The sequence below is a fragment of the Amblyraja radiata genome, chromosome 7 (genome assembly GCF_010909765.2).
Source record: "Amblyraja radiata isolate CabotCenter1 chromosome 7, sAmbRad1.1.pri, whole genome shotgun sequence".
NCBI classification, from domain to species: Eukaryota; Metazoa; Chordata; class Chondrichthyes; order Rajiformes; family Rajidae; genus Amblyraja; species Amblyraja radiata.
Window position 1 is genome coordinate 55,806,913 of NC_045962.1, and position 16,403 is coordinate 55,823,315.

Below are 16,403 nucleotides of genomic sequence, written 5' to 3' on the forward strand. Positions count from 1 at the left end.
ATGTGACGAATAAACGTGACTTGACTTGACTTGTAGCTAATTACAAAATTGACGTGGTGATGGAAATGGTAATAAACACCGAGACTGCCTTGAAAATTCAAAAATGTGATATTCTCAAGATCAGAACTTTAATATTATTGTATTATATGCTGCAAGTCCGTAACTGATAGGTAAATAAATTACAATTTCTAGCAATAGACCAAATCTTTATGGAGAAGATCAGGTGCTAGCTGGTACATTGGCATATCATAATCAGTAGCATCATCATACTCCTCAGATTGTAACCAATAAGCAACTCTGTACACCTTGTTTTTCCACAACTTTTCAATTTTGACATTGTAAACTACAAGTTTTTGCTCTTCAAACCACGCATGACATGCCTTTCTACCCACTACTTTCCCATTAAGAATGTCCTGTAGATTCCATTTCTTAAGAAAAGGATAATTTTTTTAAATAGCCTATGTATCCAAATAACAAACTAATCCCATTCACACAAGAATTCACAATATAACATGATTTTTAAATCTCATTAATTCCTTCTGGAAGGAATTTAATGTTTAATTCCCATAAATTAATCTAGAACCATCCACTTTCAATATAATCAAATTTATTGTTTTTTGCACAATAAATGTGGCTAAAGCTGTTGTGTATATTTAGGAGAATGTGTAATACGCATGTGAGCTCTCCATGAGACCTTCAGAGCTTCTCGTAAGATAAATCTTCATAACACAGTCTTTTGATTAATAGTTTCTTTAATGTTGAAGAAAAACAATAAGATATTCGTCCGACCTTTTTCTCTGACTCGTACACTTTAATCTTCGTCAAACTCCAGCATATTGCTTTTAAACGTTAGAAAACTCCTCGAGTCTCTGCAAAACTCTACATGGTTGAAGGGTGTTTCTTCACCATGTATCTCCAAAGCTAAACTAAAACTAAGCTTCTGTGCAAGAAACCCAGCAGCAAACACGCCCCTGACTACGTAATAAATCCCACCCACATTATTACGGATAGTCTAAAATTTAAAGACATAATTAAAGACATAATTAATGGCACACAAAATAAGCCCATGGTCACTACAACACCTTCTTTTGGTGTAGGATATCTCGTAGTAATGAACGTTGTTGCTTTTGGCCAATGTGTAAGTATACCATTGTGTAAGTATACCATTCTTAATTGTGATGCATATTTTGTTTTGCCAGAAAAGGAAATGTTGGAAGGCAGAAAAAACAACTCATTATTGGTCGCCTATTCATTCTTTTGGTAGATAAAAAGAAAACGTATCCTCAAAGACATGATGATAAAATGAGCTCCATCAGTAAACACTTCATATCTGGTACAATGTTAGCTTTTGATTTTGTTTCAAACTATATACCTTAAAGTTTTATTTAGAAGGTAAAATAGTTATAGGAGTCCATGTAATTTGTTTGACTCCATACTGGATAAAAATAATATGGTTAAGTAATAAGCATTTAGGATCATCCTAAGATGTGTTTGTGGTAAGATCTTAAACTATATCAACTAAATCCAATTGTAAATTCTGTTTTTTGATGGAGGTATTGATTTTAAAATGATGCATGTGACATTTTATTTCTTACTGCAGGGGAGGATAATGGTGCTTTAGGACAGGTGAGTGTTTAAATTTTAATTATTGGAATTGGCTTGAGTTAAGATAGTAATGAATCACTTGACCATACCATATCTTTGACCATAAAATATGTGTTCATGTATAGTACTTTGCAAAGGGAAAATGTCAAAGCAATAGATCCTTTAGATATTAGTGCAATCTTGAGAGATTATTTTAATTCGCTGCTTTAAATTTGGATGTAGAATATTTTGGCACCCATCAACATTTTAAATGGTTTTGAAGTACATGGGTGACATTTCGTGTCGAGATCCTTCTTCAGACTGAGAGTCGGGGAGAGGGAGACACGGAGATATGGAAGGGTAGGGTATGAAAATGTAACATCAAAGGGTCGCCAGACATCAAAGACTTTGCTCTTGAGTCAGCCTGGTTCCCTATTTTATTGTCAAACTAATAATTGCAGCACAACCCATTCTCTACTTCATTTAGCAATTGATCTTTGCTTCCCATTGTAAAGGTAATTCATTTTAAATATGGATAGGAGAATGTTTCCTGAAAATTATTTGTATATATTGTTACTGTAAAACTGATCTTTTGTTAACTTTCCAAAGCATGGTAAATATTGAATATATTATTTTTACATTCAAACCGTGCTTGGAAAGAAACCTACTATGGTATGAAATAGCTGGGAAGAAACTGTCTCTGAATCTGGAGGTGTGCATTTTCACACTTCTACACCTCTTGCCTGATTGGAGACGGGAGAAGAGGGAATGACTAGGGGTGAGACTCGTTCTTGATTATGCTGGTGGCCGTGCCGAAGCAACGTGAGGTGTTTATGGGGTCAATGGAAGGGAGGTTGGTTTGTGTGATGGTCTGAGCCACGTCCACAAATCTCTGCAATTTCTTGCAGTCTTGGATGGAGCTGTTCCCAAACCATGCTGTGATGCATCCCAATAAAATGCTTTCTACGAAGCATCTGTAGAAGTTGGTGAGGATTGTCAAGGACATGCCAAACACCCTAAGCCTTCTAAGGATGTAGAGGAGTTGGTGAGCTTTTTTGGTCATTGCTTCAATAAGGGTGTTCCAGCACAGGTTGGTGGTGATATTTACTCCTGGGAATCTGATGCTTTCAACCATCTCTACTTTGGCGCTGTCAATGCATACTTGAGTATGTGTCCAGCTTCGCTTCATGAATTCAATCACTATCTCCTTTGACTTGCTGACATCGAGAGAAAGGTTGTTGTCTCGACACCAGGTCACGAGGTTTGGTGCCTACCTATATATTAAAAATATCTAATGCTAATTTATCCTCTAGCATGAACAAACAGAATGGCAGATCCTAAACGGCCTTCTTCAGCGCCATGGATTCAAACCAATCCAGCTCATGGCTCCACTGAAGAGCAAAAACCAAAATGGTAGGAAAAACTGAGAGGTTAAGAAAGCTAGATTCCTGTAAACTTAGGCTGCATTTGGATTACAATACTTGGAAAGCTGTTATGTTCACATCAGTTTTGCAGAAATATTGTCAATTAACTCTACGAGTCATGTTGGACTAAAGTAAAATGAGCTCTCTTAGAAAATGAATCTCTGTCTGCTTTTCTTTACTAACTGACTGTGCTTTCACAAAATGACACAATATTGAAAATTATTTTTGATGTTAAATGTAAATGGGCATACCACTACTGTGGACAATCATCTGTGGAGACACGATTGCAGATGCTGTAATTTGGAGCAAGAAAACTGCTGTAGGATCTCAGTGGATCAGGCAGCCTCTGTAGAGGTAGAGAAATAGTTAATGTTACGTTGGGACCCTAGATCAAAACACCTGCAAGGTTTTGACATGAAACACCACCTGTCTACCTCAATTAAAGGTGTACACTCTCAAATTTGAGCAATTATAGTTTTTTATGAATGTGAGTAAAATGTAAACTTTTTATTGTTATTTTCAAAAAATATCCAAACAATTTTTTAAAAGGTGAGGCAGGGAGCTGTGAAAATTAATGTCCCTAATTTATTTAAGGTTGTTGAAAAATAGATGAAGTTCATATGCTCAGTGAAAAATTGTACAGTAATTATTCCTGCACAGAAATGCAATCTCACTTTTGAAAGAGTTCACACTTTTGTGCCATCTAGAGTAATGACTTCTTTAAACCTATTACTTCCTGGTCAGCCTGGGAAGTCCATCTAGGAGAGGGAAAACTCTGATTTAAAACCTCCACTGCCTTGTGGCCATATCCAGTCATGGAAAAGGCTCCTGGAGTAAACCTCAAGAAGATCCGGAGCCCCTAAGGCAGTTTGTCGTTGTCTACAACCTCGCTCTGGCAGCTCCTGCGATGGCACTGGTGCCAAACTGTAATGGCCCTGCTGTTCCTTTAGATCAATCAGCGACATGGAGAGGGGGGATGTGCTGCATGGGCAACAGCCTGTCCTCCATATGACATCGCCCAGGCTTGCATCCGACCACACATCACCTGCAAACTAGGATGCATCACCTATGGTCAGTCATGACCGAAGGGGGCCTACTAATACTACTACTACTATTACTTCCGGGTCAGAAATGCATTTTTATCTTTGCGTCCCAGAAAATGGGTCGAATTATTTTTCATTAACACTCATTTCCTATTTGGTCTTTAGGTACAGTTGTTGTCTGGTACTTAAGATAGTAGTATTATGTTTGAGGCTTGTATATGCCCTACAATTCATTTGTGGTTTCTATCTACATAGCAAGTTTGATTTAAAAAATGACTAAGTAATCCTGTTTAAGAAGGAACTGCAGTTGCTGGAAAATCGAAGGTAGACAAAAATGCTAGAGAAACTCAGCGCGTGAGGCAGCATCTACGGAGCGAAGGAAATGGGCGACGTTTCGGGTCGAGACCCTTCTTCAGACTGCTGTGGGAGTGGGGGGGGGGGGGGAACGGGGAAGAAGAAAGGAAGAGGCGGAGACAGAGTGCTGTGGGAGAGCTGGGAATGTGCGGGGAAAGAGGGGGAAAGCAGGGACTACCTGAAATTGGAGAGGTCAATGTTAATACCGCTGGGGTGTAAACTACTCAAGCAAAATATGAGGTGCTGCTCCTCCAATTTGCGGTGGGCCTCACTCTGGCCATGGAGGAGGCCCAGGTCATCATAGTGCTGAGTGATGCTCTATCTAGAGCCTTTCAGCATATTACATCCAGATCCAGAAAGGTCGGATTCGGAATGGGAGGGGGAGTTGAAGTGCTTAGCCACCGATCAGGTAGGCCATTGCGAACCAAGCGGAGGTGTTGGGCAAAGCGATCGCCAAGCCTACGCTTGGTCTCACCAATGTGGAGCAGCTGATACCTAGAGCAGCGGATGCAATAGATGAGGTTGCGGAGATGCAGGTGAACCTCTGCCGCACCTGGAAAGACTGCTTGGGTCCTTGGATGGAGTCAAGGGATGAGGTAAAGCGACAAGTATAGCATTTCCTGCAGTTGCAAGGGAAAGTGCCAGGAGAGGGAGTGGTTTGGGTGGGAAGGGACGAATTGACCAGGGAGTTACGGAGGGAGCGGTCTCTGCGAAAATCCGAAAGGGGAGGAGATGGGAAGATGTAGCCAGTGGTGGAATCCCGTTGCTGGTGGCGAAAATGTCGGAGGATTATCTGTTGTATGTGACGGCTGGTAGGGTGGAAGGTGAGGACAAGGGTGACTCTGCCTCTGTTACGAGTCGGGGGATGGGGAGTGAGAGCAGAGTTACGGGGTATAGAAGAGACCCTGGTGAGAGCCTCATCCATAGTAGAAGAGGGGAACCCCGTTCCCTAAAGAGTAATCTTGTTGATATGTGTAAGTTAAGTAGTATATTTCTTTAGTTACGGCATATATATTCTATTTCCTTGGGAACCTTTAGTACGAAATTAGCAAGCTAGTTTCAACTCTTGAACAATATCTGTTTTATTAAGTCAGTGTAGGGCTCAGTTGCAAGCAAATTGCATGATTTTCATTTCTTCCACACAAAATTTTCAATTAATTACTTTTAAATGCTCAGTGCATTAGAAATCAAGAGAGAGAAGGATGCATTGGTTTTATATGCACCTTTTCCCACCTCATTTACTATTCCAGGTGTAGACTCCTATATATCGGCGAGACCAAGTGCAGACTGGGCGATTGTTTTGCTGAATACCTCCGCTCAGTCTACCTTGGCCTGGGTGATCTCTCGGTAGTCAAATATTTTAAATCCCCTTCCCATTTCCATACTGATCTTTCTGTCCTGGGTCTCCTCTATTGTCAGTGAGGCCAAATGTAAATTGGGGGAACAGCACCTCATTGGGCAGCTTACAACCCAACGGTAATAATATTGTTTTGTTTAACTACAAGTAACCCTTGCATCCCCTCTTTCCGTCCCTCCCCCCTTTTAGCCTGCTTATAATCCCAAAATATTTAACATTTATAATGCTGTGTAGGAATTGGATCTATTTACCAAAAAGTATTTTCTTTTATTACTAATTGTACCCTTTTGAACTATTATAGATGCAATCCTTCTAGATAAAGAGTCAGCTGTGGAAATCAGAGAGGTAGTGAAGAGTCTTATAAAAGACACTGAGCGACGTCAGGCATTAATCTGGGATCTTGTCCAATCTAATAAGAAATTGAAGTAAGAAGCCTTCTTGACTCTTTCACTAATCCTATTATTAATGAGTTGTATGTGTAATTACTAAATACTTTGTGTTTACCTGTCTGTAATACTGCATTGTGACAGTGACAGTGAATACACAATTTTGTGTACCAGTGAATATGTACAGTTGGCTAGTCTGTGAATCTAAGATGTATATTAGTTTCCAAAGTTATTCCTGCTACCTGCTACTGGCACTAAGAACTAATCTGAGACATGTAAAATATTTTTACCTTTTGTCAAAAACTTGCCATTTTTTTTCAAATTGCGTATTTAATTTTATTTAGTGCCTGACGTCAGGATCAATCTTGTGTTGAAGTTGAATTTCCTCTTTTTGACTGGCAGGCCAGCTTGTTTACAGCCAATTTGATATATTTATATAGTGTAGTGATCCACGCGTTGTGTAAACACTCCGTTTAATAATTAACCGATACAGCCCCCGTCGTTCATGCGCGCATCAAGTTAATATTTAACTATTACCGTGCCGTCGCTCATGAGCACACACGAGTTAAACTCCAACTGCAAATCCTTTGTTCTCCAACCGCCTGACGGCCCGCCCCCCCTGACCGCGTGATTGGTCAGCCCAGATCACGCCCAGTCCACGCGAGAGTTCAAGGCCGACCAATGACGGTTCAATACCAAAATGGCTCAGTTCACCACATGACCCCCCCCAGAATCAGAGTAATGGAGGCGGTTAGGCTCACGAGTGAGGCGGCCTGATCTCATGTACCCGTCTCCTGTGTTCGGGGTTTGCAGCTGGCAAAGTTGCCGTCTTGACAGTGCACTGGCTTGTCAATGTCCAAGTGTGCCGGCTTAAGACGGTCCACGGAGACAGTCTTGTGCCTGCCACCCATGTTGATGACAAAAGTCTTGGTGCCGTGTCCCTCGTAAGGCCTTTGCAGTGGCGTACGGTGGGAATTGCGGCGAAGGAAGGTGTACTGGCAGTCCTGGGGGGCGGGTGGGACGTACGTGGTGGTGAGTCCATGGCGGGACGTTGGAACTGGAGAGAGTCTGTCCATCTTCTCCTGGAGGCTCGTCAACATGGTCGTGGGCGGTTCCTGATGTCCATTTGCCGCCGAGATGAAGTCCCCTGGGACCATAAGCGGCCGCTGTACACCAGCTCGGCCGAGGAAATTGCCAGGTCCTCTTTCGGGGCAGTGTTTATGCCCAGCAGGACCCATGGCAACTCGTCCATCCAGTCTGGGCCCGTGAGCCATACCTTTAGGGATGCCTTGAGGTTCCAGTGAAAACGCTCCACTAGGCCGTTTGCTTGCAGGTGGTAGGCCGTAGTGTGGTTTAGCTGAGCAGCAAGCCATTGCTGACTACAACTCAGAGGTGACCTGCGCACCTGTGTCGGAGGAGATGCCCACCGGCACACCAAAGCGGGCGATCCAGTGGGCAGTGAGGGCACGTGCATACGTCGCAGTGGAGGTATCCAAGAACGTGACGGCTTCCGGCCATTTCGTGAACCGATCCACGATGGTGAAAAGGTGGGTGACACCTCTGAATAGGGGCAGCGCCGTCGCTCATGCGCGCATCCTTAATATTTAACTACTACTGTGGCGTCGCTCTTGAGCACACCCAAGTTAAACTCCAACTGCAAATCCTTTGTTCTCCAACCGCCTGGCAGCCCGCCCCCCTGACTGCATGATTGGTCGGCCCAGATCACGCCGGGTCCACGCGAGAGTTCGAGCACGACCAACGACAGTTCAATACCAAAATGGCTCAACTCGCCACAATAATCCTTTAAACCAAGTAGCATGATTGGCTCTGATAGATATTGTTAAATACATTAGGGACAATATGGCCTGCATAATGTAACTTGGTGCTAACATTTTTTCATAGGTTCATAAATTAAACTTGGATGTTGCTTCTTTATTGCTTTTATTGTGTTTTTGAAACACATCATTACTATTGTAGAAAGGACGAATGTCAGCAGCAGAGCAGAACGTCTGTGGAAAAACTCTGCATGTCAGACTTGAAGCAAGTCCATGACACTGTTAAGTCAGAGAGTCCGGAGGTACAAGATGACTACTTTGTGCAGTGTTGTCAACACCAAAATCAACTTGAGCAACTGAAGCATGATAATCAAGATATACAGGTAATAAGTTGATCTAAAATAGTAATTTTAATTTTATGTTCTCCATGGAGTTTTGTGGTACGTAAATTTAATAACAATTTCTTTCATGATCCTGTGATCATATTTGAAAGCAACTAATTATGGAAGCAGCATAATCAAGAAAGTGTTCAAGCTGTTTAGCAAGCCTCCCCTAACTCTCGGTCTGAAGAAGGGTCTTGACCCAAAATGTCACCTTTTCCTTTTCTCTAGAGATGAGGCCTGACCCGCTGAGTTGCTCCAGCTTTTTGTGTCTATCTTCGGTTTAAACCAGCATCTGCAGTTCCTTCCTCCGCATAGACAATTTTACCTTTGCAATACCTCGGGATGGGCAGTTTATGGGGCCTTACCAGCAATGCCTGCTGCCTCTTAATTTTGGTTTCTTACACCAAAAAGAAAAAAGTCCTGTCATGTGGAATTCAGGCCAAATATGTTGGAGAAACTAAGCAGCTCGAAAAGCACATGTGAAAGAAAAAGCATGTTTATTTCTAATTTGTTGAAAATCTTGAAAAGCCATATATCTGAAATGGCCATTTAACGATAGCATCTAATGGTTGGCATTATACCATCAATTGATGTAGTCAAGGCCTGTTTATTGTTGCAGTCCTGCATGTTCCAGTCATGATTAGTAGTGGCCATTTGAACAACCAACTGAAGTACATTAAGTACAATCTCCTTTCATCTGCAGGCAGGCATAACGAAGGTTTAACTGATTTCAACCTTCAATTAACAGCAGAAGTTATGAGCCTCAAAACACTTCAGGTATATGGCTAACAACTATGCTGCATAGCTAACTGCTGTTTACCCAAGCTGCTCCAGTAGTAACATGTGTAGCTCCAAGTACACATGGAGCATCTAGTGGGTCCAAAGTGTAAAATTAACTAAGTGTATCCTTTTTTTCATAATTGTTCCATTCAAGCTTTTCATAATTTTATACATTTAAATCTAGCCTTCCCTCACCATCCTGAAAGAAAACAAACTCAGCCTATTTAATCTTCTCCCAGAACTAATGTTTTCCAGTTCTAGCAAGAACTTTTGCACTGCAGTCATATCTTTCCATTAATTTGTTGACTAGAACTGCATGCAGTTCTCCAGCTGTGGCTATTGCCTTGCATATTATTGAGTAAAATCTTTCTGCTGTTATATTCTATGTCCTGTTCCATGAAAGGAAGAATCCTGTAATTTTTCTGCTACAATCTCAAAAATATAATCATGTTAATCAAATACAATTAACAAAATACAACTAACAAATACATTAACTATCTATGCTGAATATCTTTGATTAATCTGTGCTTTTCAAAATGAAAACAATTGCTGTCCTTCAGAATTGATTTGCTCACCACTAAATTTAAACCAACTTACAGTAATTACTCAGTTTAAACAATGACTTAGTTTAAACAATAGTAAAAGTTATTCCTCCTCCAATCTTTGTTACCACTACAGTTGAGACTAGTTCAGCAGAGATTTAGACTGCATTAATTGGTGTCTTGTATTTTTTTTTAAATGTACATCAATTTAAATAAATGAAAGCACTGTGGTTACTGGACATCAAAAACCAATCCATTATTATCTGTTATATGTGACCTTTGATCTCCATAGCTGTGCACTTGTTAACTGTTTATCTAATGAAAATTAAAGTAAGTAATGGAATGATTAAGTGAATAAAGTCATTTGATCATGTTGTTTTCTAATCTCTCTTGATTAAAAGTAATTATTAGTTGGAGGCACACTTTGCTAAATTATGAAATACCAGATGAGTGTTAAATCTTTCTAAATAATTTAAATAAATTAGCACTCATATTTTCGGTTTGAGTCAAATTCTGTTCTGAGGAACACACATTTAACAAAAAAATTATTTCGTAAATATTGGTAATTGTTCCTGGTTAGCTAGTTTCAGAACTCGTAGTGTGTGTGACAAATTAGTTTTAACACTTGCTTCAAATATTGTCATATTATATAAGCAATTAAAATAAATTATTGTACTACAATGCTATTATATATGACAGACTGATTCAAAATTGGATATTATTCTGCAATATTAGTTAAGGTTGTATTTTAGTATGTTATGAGAATTTTGTTCCCCATTAGGTATATTGTGATGAATTGGAGCATAAATTGTATGAGCAAGAGAAGACCATTGTGCAATTGCAGAAAAGGTTGTACATGGTTGTGACTGAAGAAGAAAAATGCATTGAAAGATGCAAGTTACTTGAGCAAACCACCAGAACGCATACCAGGCCCAACAAACAGTAAGAATCAAATCTTTCGTATAGTCATAGTTAAGTCTTCTTCTTCTTGTGAATGAAACATAAATAAATCAAAGGAATAGTTAGATCGCAAGCCGGGTGTTGAGCAGCCAGGTTGTTGTCTCTGCATCAATGTCTGCCAGGCCCTGAGCTCCATTTGGTGGGTGGTAAAGCGGGCATTCAGTGATGACATATAACCATATAACAATTACAGCACGGAAACAGGCCATCTTGACCCTTCTAGTCCGTGCCGAACACGTATTCTCCCCTAGTCCCATACACCTGCGCTCAGACCATAACCCTCCATTCCTTTCCCGTCCATATAACTATCCAATTTATTTTTAAATGATATAAACGAACCTGCCTCCACCACCTTCACTGGAAGCTCATTCCACACAGCCACCACTCTCTGAGTAAAGAAGTTCCCCCTCATGTTACCCCTAAACTTCTGTCCCTTAATTCTCAAGTCATGTCCCCTTGTTTGAATCTTCCCTACTCTCAGTGGGAAAAGCTTATCCACGTGGTTGGCTGTCGGTTGGTCTGCTCCGCATTCACAGTCTGGGCTCTGTTAGGCTTCACCCATGCTCCTCTGGGGAGGTCAGACCCTGGACAGCTTTTAATTGGTGAAGAGATGTAGCTGTGTAATGGAGATGAGGGTGCCTTCCACTCCTGTGACCACTTGGTAGCTATCCAGTGTGCTTTAGTCTCAGTTGGGTGGATGGATGCGAGGAGTTGTTTTCCATGTGGAGCAAAGAGATGATGGGACTTCAGTCGGGGTGGCCTCTGCTCTCTGCTGATAGACTGATGGAGGAGGTGATCTGGATCCATGGCACGACAAGATAGTGCCAGAGTTGCTGCTTGCCTTCAGATCCCTGCAGGCAGAATGCCTGCAAGTATACGGAGCTGCTTGACTGGAGTAGTTGAGTAAAGATAATAGAATCATATAAATGTACAGCATAGAAACAGGCCCTTTTGGCCCCTTCGTCCATGCCGACTGTGATGCCTATCTATGCTAATCTCATTTGCCTGCTGTGTAGCCAGATATTCGCCTTCTGTGCGATAAAAATTAGTCCCTTGGACCTCTTAAATTTCTCTCCTCTCGTGCTCTATGCACACATTAAATGCCTTCTTCGTTATGCTATCCTCCTTTGTCTCTACTTTAAAAGATTTATGGACGTGTACTTCAAGGTCTGACTGTATATCAACACTCTTAAGGTTCCTCACGATTACTCTATATGTCCTACCAGAATGTAACCTTCCAAAGGTTAATGAGCCATTAGGAGGTAGAGACCATAATATGGTCAGGTGTAATCTACAATTGGAGAGGGAGAAGGGTAGATCGGAGGTGTCAGTGTTAAAGTTGAATAAAGGGGGCCATGAGGGAGGAGCGGGCCAAAGTTGACTGGAAAGATACCCTAGCAGGGATGTCAGTCCTAGCAGGGATGACAGTGGACCAACAATGGCAGGTATTTCTAGGAATAATACAGAAGGTGCAGGATCAGTTCATTCCGAGGAGGAAGAAAGATTCCAAGAGGAGTAAGAGGCGACCATGGCTGACAAGGGACGTCAGGGACCGTATAAAAATAAAAGAGAAGAAGTACAACATAGCAAAGATGAGCGGGAAGCAAGAGGATTGGGTAATGTTTAAAGAGCAACAGAAGATAACTAAAAAGACAATACGGGGAGAAAAGTTGAGGTACGAAGGTAAGCTAGCCAAGAATATAAAGGAGGAAAATAAAAGCTTCTTTAGGTATATGAAGGGGAAAAAATTAGGTAAGACCAAAGTTGGACCCTTGAAGACTGAAAAAGGTGAACTTATTATGGGGAACAAGGAAATGGCAGATGAGTTGAACAGGTAACGTAGAAACATGGAAACATAGAAAATAAGTGCAGGAGTAGGCCATTCGGCCTTTCGAGCCTACACCGCCATTCAATATGATCATGGCTGATCATCCAACTCAGTATCCTGTACCTGCCTTCTCTCCATACCCCCTGATCCCTTTAGACACAAGGGCTATATCTAACTCCCTCTTAAATATAGCCAATGAACTGGCCTCAACTACTTTCTGTGGCAGAGAATTCCACAGATTCATCACTCTCTGTGTGAATTTTTTTTTTCTCATCTCGGACCTAAAAGATTTCCCCCTTATCCTTAAACTGTGACCCCTTGTTCTGGACTTCCCCAACATCAGGAAGAATCTTCTTACATCTAGCCTGTCCAACCCCTTAAGAATTTTGTACGTTTCTATAAGATCCCCCCTCAATCTTCTAAATTCCGGCGAGTACAAGCCGAGTCTATCCAGTCTTTCTTCATATGAAAGTCCTGCCATCCCAGGAATCAGTCTGGTGAACCTTCCCTGTACCCCCTCTATGGCAAGAATGTCTTTCCTCAGATTAGGAGACCAAAACTGTACGCAATACTCCAGGTGTGGTCTCACCAAGGCCCTGTACAACTGCAGTAGAACCTCCCTGCTCCCATACTCAAATTATTTTGCTTTAAATGCTAACATACCATTCGCTTTCTTCACTGCCTGCTGCACCTGCATGCCTACTTACAATGACTGGTGTACCATGACACCCAGGTCTCGTTGCATCTCCCATTTTCCTAATCGGCCGCCATTCAGATAATAGTCTACTTGCCACCAAAGTGGATAACCTCACATTTATCCACATTATACTGCAAACTTGGAGATCTTGCATTCAATTCCCTCGTCCAAATCATTAATATATATTGTAAATAGCTGGGGTCCCAGCACTGAGCCTTGCAGTATCTCACTAGTCACTGCCTGCCATTCTGAAAAGGACCCGTTTACTCCTACTCTTTGCCTCCTGTCTGCCAGCCAGTTCTCTATCCACATCAAAACTGAACCCCCAATACCATGTGCTTTAAGTTTGCATACTCTCTTATGTGGGACTGTCGAAAGCCTTCTGAAAGTCCAGATGTAACACATCCACTGGTTCTCCCTTATCCACTCTACTAGTTACATCCTCGAAAAATTCTATAAGATTCGTCAGACATGATTTACCTTTCATAAATCCATGCTGACTATGTCCAATGATTTCACCACTTTCCAAATGTGCTGCTATCCCATCTTTAATAACTGACTCTAGCATTTTCCCCATTACCGATGTTAGTCTAACTGATCTGTAATTCCCCGTTTTCTCTCTCCCTCCCTTTTTAAAAAGTGGGGTTACATTAGCTACCCTCCAATCCTCAGGAACTACTCCAGAATCTAAAAAGTTTTGAAAAATTATCACTAATGCATCCACTATTTCTGGGGCTACTTCCTTAAGCACTCTGGGATGCAGCCTACCTGGCCCTGGGGATTTATCGGCCTTTAATCCATTCAATTTACCTAACACCACTTCCCGACTAACCTGATTTCACTCAGTTCTCCCATCTCATTTGACCCCCGGTCCCCTGCTATTTCCGGCAGATTATTTACGTCTTCCTTAGTGAAGACAGAACCAAAGTAGTTATTCAATTGGTCTGCCATGTCCTTGTTCCCCATGATCAATTCACCTGTTTCTGACTGCAAGGGACCTACATTTGGTCCCCTTGTACTTTGTACTTTGGACGGTACTTTGGATCTGTCTTCACTACGGAGGACACAAATAATCTTCCTGATATAGTAGTGGCCAGAGGATCTGGGGTGACGGAGGAACTGAAGGAAATCCACCTTGCAGCTGCGGCTCACCTGCAGTCCGTTTGTTTTCTTTTGACCCGTTGTTGCAGTTTATTTCGGTTTATTTAGTTGTGTACGTGTGGGGGGTGAGTGTGGTGTGTTTTTTTACTCTTCCTTCGGGGGGGGGGATGCGACCTTTCTTGCCATATCCCCCGTCTCCATGTCCGTCTGCGCTATCGCGGAGCTGGCGGCCTCCAACTGCGACCGACCTCGAGGCTGCGGAGGCAGAGCCAGGACTTACCAACGTGAGGCTGGCTGACTTCGGGGCTGTGGTTGCGGGGCGACCCAACTTCCGACCCGACTTTGGTGCCTCGGAGGCTCGGCCGCGGGCCAGTGGACGACATCATCGGGAGCTCGCAGGTCACAGGTGGTGACCTGTTTTTCCAGAGCTCCCGCAACTACAGCTGCGTCCGCTGGACTGGAGGGCGGCAGCTTCGGCCGCTTCGACCGCCCCGGGCCGCGGAGTTTGAACCGGCCCGTTTGCGGAGCGCGGATTCAGCCGCGAGACTTGCTTACCATCACCCGGCGGGGTCACAACATCGGAGGCCTGGATTGCCTCAGCGCAGAGGGAGAGCAAGGAGGGAAGAGACAATGACTTTGTGACTTTAAACTGTGTTGAGTGTTTGTTATTTATTCTATGTTATGACTGCAGGCTAAACCATTTCGTTGCACTGAAAAGTGCAATGACAATAAATTGAATCCAATCCAATCCAATTTATGCATGCAACCAATCATATATAGCTTAGCATCACTAACCGCGCTTTGCTGTATCATTTATACTAACACCCACTTCCTATGCTATGCAGTTCGGTAGCAGACTGGAGTCAGTGACTACTAACATGTTGTCAAGTCTGTATGTACATTAAAGATGATCTTAAAGTTACGTGTTGTGTAGATGTCATATTTACATGGTGTCAAGTTGGGATAACCCGCTTCTCCTGTTTATCGGTTTTTATTTCCTTTTATCAAGTTATATTTTCATTTTTACGATGGCTTCTTCCTGCCGAAAGCCTGCACAGCTTATCTTTGATTCGGATATCGATGAGCGCTGGGCTACTTTTGAAATGGATTACCGGCACTATATGAACATCGCGCATCGAAATGAACCAGACGCTGTCAAGGCCTACCTTCTACTTAACCTTGCTGGCCCAGATGCCATGAAAAGATCAAGGACTTTCCGATATGCCCCAGCGGTCCTGGGAGCCAACAATTAGGTACTCACACCCGAAGAATCAGCCGACGACCCTAATGTCTTGTTACGCAAATTTAGTGAGATTTGTGACCCTCTAATCACATTTTGGAAAGGTCGAGATTTTTTACTCGGAGACAGTTGCCGGACGAACCTGTCGAAAGCTTCATCTTAGATTTACGATATATGGCCCAGAGGTGCCGATTCGAAAACATGACTGACCAGTTAATTAGAGACATTCTGGTGACAGGGATGATTGATCAAAAGCTGAAGTCTGAGCTCCTGCGCAAGAATGATTTAACTTTAGACGAAGCTGCGCATGCTTGTAGAATGGCAGAAATCATTGACCCATTAAACAGTCAGTGTTCAAAAGGGAACTGCAGATGCTGGAATATCGAAGGTACACAAAATTGCTGGGGAAACTCAGCGGGTGCAGCAGCATCTATGGAGCGAAGGAAACAGTCAGTGCTGTGCAGACACCAAAACCATTAATCTGACTGGATTTAATAGACCGCAAGCTCAGACAGAAAGTACAAGATTTATGACCCGGGCCAACCCTGCATCCAATAGTGAGCCCCCCAAAAGATGCCCCAATTGCAACAATCACCATGTCCTGCCTATGGAGAGGCCTGTAACTATTGTAAGAAAATGAACCATTTCTCTGCTGCCTGTCGTTCTCGTGGGAAGAAGCCCTTCAGTTCCAGACCTAACCTAAACATGCTGCTGCAAGACGATACCAACCACAACTCCCATTCCTGCTCGACGCAGCCCCCGACACCAGTCCAATTAATTTGCAAGGGGAGTCAAACGTGTATTCACTCCTACATGCAGCTGGCAAGTTTCCCGACCCAACTGTTCTGATAACTGTCAACAACTTCAACTTTCATGCTATGTTAGATATTGGGGCAAAGGTTAACGTAATGTCAATAAACCTCTACAACAAGATAAGAAATAATGAGCT

The 16,403-nt window shown here is 42.4% G+C and overlaps 1 protein-coding gene across 6 annotated transcripts in view; it reads left to right on the top strand.

Moving 5' to 3' along the window:
• Nucleotides 1-16,403, top strand: part of cep70 (centrosomal protein 70) — a 51,870-nt gene that overhangs the window by 13,811 nt on the left and 21,656 nt on the right. For all 6 annotated transcript variants that reach the window (XR_004412622.1, XR_004412623.1, XM_033024597.1 and 3 more), the window contains exons 2-7: nucleotides 1,200-1,333; nucleotides 1,601-1,626; nucleotides 2,898-2,997; nucleotides 6,064-6,187; nucleotides 8,126-8,306; nucleotides 10,410-10,570. Coding sequence is in view for 4 of the 6 variants with exons in the window: in XM_033024597.1 (XP_032880488.1) it covers nucleotides 1,303-1,333; nucleotides 1,601-1,626; nucleotides 2,898-2,997; nucleotides 6,064-6,187; nucleotides 8,126-8,306; nucleotides 10,410-10,570 (623 nt within the window). In the remaining 2 variants the exon portion in view is untranslated. The remainder of the gene's footprint in view (nucleotides 1-1,199; nucleotides 1,334-1,600; nucleotides 1,627-2,897; nucleotides 2,998-6,063; nucleotides 6,188-8,125; nucleotides 8,307-10,409; nucleotides 10,571-16,403) is intronic.